This window comes from Cyprinodon variegatus, unplaced genomic scaffold (assembly GCF_000732505.1).
Source record: "Cyprinodon variegatus isolate N-32 unplaced genomic scaffold, C_variegatus-1.0 Scaffold247, whole genome shotgun sequence".
In the NCBI taxonomy this organism is placed as follows: domain Eukaryota; kingdom Metazoa; phylum Chordata; class Actinopteri; order Cyprinodontiformes; family Cyprinodontidae; genus Cyprinodon; species Cyprinodon variegatus.
The window spans coordinates 765,331-767,371 of NW_015150700.1; the positions used below are offsets into that span (position 1 = coordinate 765,331).

A 2,041-nucleotide genomic window follows, 5' to 3' on the forward strand; every position below is an offset into this window, starting at 1 on the left:
GTTGTTCAGCATTGGGGGGAGTAGAAAATGAAGGCTAATCATGTTTTGGGTGTACTATTCCTTTAAGGTAAACAAAAATGGTGAACTAAAAATGAATAAATCTGAGTAAAGTTTTAACACCAGAGCCGTGGTCTCTGTAGATGAAATCAAAGGTTTAATTCACGCAGCTCTATACGGCCCTTTAAAAGATAAGCCTGGCTTTTCCATCCCTGATCTAATGTGTCTCCACAGTTTTACAACAGAAAATAAACCCGGAACGAAGGAAAGCCTCAGTAATTCTGTAACGCCATCATCCACGTCTGGTTGGATCTGATCTGTTGATTTAAAATCTGTCGCTTTATTTCTACCACAGAGCAACACGGACGGTCTCTACGAGCTGGCGTATGGCGGACTCATCTACTGCCTCGGCGTCTTCTTCTTCAAGAGCGACGGCGTCATCCCCTTCGCCCACGCCATCTGGCACGTGTTCGTGGCGCTGGCTGCGGCCGTGCACTACTACGCCATCTGGAAGTACCTGTACAAGGCGCCCAGCTCCGAGTCCCTCCTCCACTCCTGACCCTGAAGGCCCCGCCCCCTCCGCTGCCCGCTGAAGCTGCAACTGGAACAGGAAAAGTTTACCATGACCTTTACTTGTTTACTGTTTTCTAACCAGGAGGACGAGTTTCCCAGAATCCTCTGATGATACTTAGAGTTTTATAAAAGGAAAAATATCCGAGTATTTCTGACATTTGATCTTTTATAACCACTAGAAAGTGAATCACATTCCTCTTTAAGGGTTTCATCAGGTGCTAAAATCAGCTTTATCATCGGCCCTTGGTGGATTTAATTAGAGATACCAAAGCTGAAATAAAGCACATTAAATTAAAAACGGGATTCATCATGGAGGCAGGAGGTGGAGCTTCTTTTCATTCAGCTGATGTGATTCAGCTGCGGCGTGTTTTTCCTCATTTAAACTGAGCAGTGTGCACTTTGTTCATCCAATCTCTCCTGAAGCCTCGTGGCGCCCTCTGGTGGTGGCCGCTGTTATTGGAGCATTCCTCAGTATTTCAGTGTAGTGGGACGTTAATGAGGAGACTCCCAGTTTAAAGGCAGTATAATTATTTTGTAAAAACTGTGATCTGTGTGTTTGTGAGCGCTGGTGTCCGCTGTAACATTTCCTGTGGTTTGTTGATTTTTGCACAGTGAATTTGAACAGTGTTTGTATCGTAAGGACGTTCTGATCGGAGCTTTTGTACATTTCCTGCGATGTCTGAAACCGAACCTCTGCACATGTTTTACTAATCATGACTCTTGTCGTTCCTTCAGACTGTTTTGTATATTTCTATCTTCTGCTGATCATACGATCCTGGCCTTTTTTCAGAGACGAGCTGCTTGATTTTCTTTTTTTTTTGGTGTCTGTTTAACTGGCTGGTAATGGTGCTGTTTAAAATACGAACGCTCCTCCACTGCACTGAAAACCAATTCGGCAATGTGACAATAAAGATGACGAATTCTGCAGATTGGTGTGTCTGGACTTCTTTCATGCTTCATTCCAGAACTATAAAAATCATTTAAACTGGTCAGTTTATGTCCTTTTAAACCCAGCTGGGAAACTTTTGACAAAATCCCTGAACTTTATATCAGTGACCCAGTTCATGAAAATCTGATTTCAGAACCAAATCACCCTGAATCATGCATTCCAGGGTCTGATTTCACAAAGCATTGATAATGGCGGTCCAGAGTTAGGGGTGAACTCCTGTTTTTTCTGTTTCACAAAAACATTTCTCAGAGTAAAACTGTGACAACAAATTAACAATTACTCAATTAAAATACCCCTGCACAGTGGCAGGGATGTTTACTACTTTTTCAATTCAGTTTATATCGCACCCTTTAACTACATATGTAATTTTAAGTCACTTTACGGAGACAATTCAACCAGAACATACTGTACACTGATTGATTTAAACTTTTCTAAGGAAAACCAGTGGATTGCACTGACTCAATGGCAATCCCTCACTTCAAGCATGCTTGTAGCGACAGTGGAAAAGAAAAACTCCCTTTT

At 42.3% G+C, this 2,041-nt stretch overlaps 1 protein-coding gene across 1 annotated transcript in view; it reads left to right on the forward strand.

Annotated features, from left to right (window-relative positions):
* mmd (monocyte to macrophage differentiation-associated) overlaps positions 1 to 910 on the forward strand; it is a 10,472-nt gene extending 9,562 nt beyond the window's left edge. The window contains exon 5 of the mRNA XM_015382028.1: positions 316 to 910. Within this exon, the coding sequence (XP_015237514.1) occupies positions 316 to 556 (241 nt within the window). The 3' untranslated portion in view covers positions 557 to 910. The remainder of the gene's footprint in view (positions 1 to 315) is intronic.
* Positions 911 to 2,041: the final 1,131 nt, after the last annotated feature.